The sequence below is a fragment of the Emiliania huxleyi genome (assembly GCF_000372725.1).
Source record: "Emiliania huxleyi CCMP1516 unplaced genomic scaffold EMIHUscaffold_9613, whole genome shotgun sequence".
NCBI lineage: Eukaryota > Haptophyta > Isochrysidales > Noelaerhabdaceae > Emiliania > Emiliania huxleyi.
Genome location: NW_005194867.1, coordinates 1 through 1165, shown reverse-complemented (window position 1 = coordinate 1165; position 1165 = coordinate 1). Strand labels below are relative to the sequence as shown.

The following is a 1165-nucleotide window of genomic DNA, read 5'->3' as shown; positions in this document are numbered from 1 at the left end:
AAAAACCGATCCGAGTCCGTCGAAACAACGGCCTTCACGCATACCAGGCTGTGGTTCGATCGGACCCGCTCGGCCGAGGCGGCTCATTCGCTCGCCGAAAGCAACTTCAGGCTCGCCGCGCTTTGCGCGGAGCGGCTGTACCAGGGCTGGTGGATGATGTTCGAGACGGCGTACGGCGCCGGGTGGCGCCCGCCCACCGAGCCGGACGAGGAGAAGGACGTGTGCGACCACCAGCGGTTCGCCTTCTTCGACCGCGGCCACGACTGCTGCAGCGGCGAGAGGCCCAAGTTCGACTGGGACCCAACCGAGCTACGCGATCGGATGGAAAAGGCGCTCGAAGAGCCGTGCACATGCCTCAATCTTCGCGTTGTCGGCGAGTGAGAGGCGTCTTCCGCCTCCGTGCCGGCCCGTCCCGCGGAGCGATTTTGGGCTCTGTCTGAGGGTACGAGACCGGGGTGGTGTCTAAATATTAAATGTTTCGTAGTCACCCGAAGCCCCTACACCCCCATGGCCCTGGTGGCGCCGCTGGGAGCGCTAATATGGGCGCCACGGGGGTCCTGCCGTCGCCCAGTCCGAATCACAGTGGGGCGGAGCCTACCCTGTCGGTTCTTCTTACACTCTCCGCGATTTAAAGTCTTCAAGATCAAGTGGACTTTGAATGCCGTGGGGCTCCTGTCGTCAGACGTGGAGACGCGAGGGTTGCCCCCCCTTGCACCACCTCGTGTGTGTGGAGAAGTTTACCTTACCGTACCTTACCTTTAGGTAGGTAGGTAGAAAGGTGAAGAACAGCCAGGCTCGGACCACTGGACACCAACGCGGTATGGGTGGACGCTGGACAGATGATGACGACACGCACGAGCGACACACAGACACAAACAAGCTCACAAGACACACAGCCAGCTGGCTGTCACACACCCTTCGTACACACCATTAAAGTGGAGGGGGAAAGAAATCGGCAGCGCGCCCTACACAGCGCCGCTACAAGCTGCCTGCACAAGCACGCCTCCCCGGAGTTGCTGACTGCGGTGCCTGCCGATGGAGGAGCCGTCGAGTCCCGGCCCCAAAGACCCGCCAAAGTCGACGCGCTTCCTGCCGCGCTTCGACGCGCTAAAGGTTGCCGCGTCGTCAGCCGCTGCAAGCGCGAGCGAGTGGTCGAGCCGCGCGG

The 1165-nt window shown here is 62.5% G+C and overlaps 1 protein-coding gene across 1 annotated transcript; it reads left to right on the top strand.

The window, feature by feature from the left end:
* Positions 1-47: 47 nt before the first annotated feature.
* EMIHUDRAFT_259692 (hypothetical protein) lies at positions 48-381 on the top strand (the record flags this gene model as incomplete). The annotated part of the gene is made up of 1 exon (XM_005756557.1): positions 48-381. A coding segment is annotated over one exon (334 nt), but the record flags the coding sequence as incomplete, so codon positions are not given.
* Positions 382-1165: the final 784 nt, after the last annotated feature.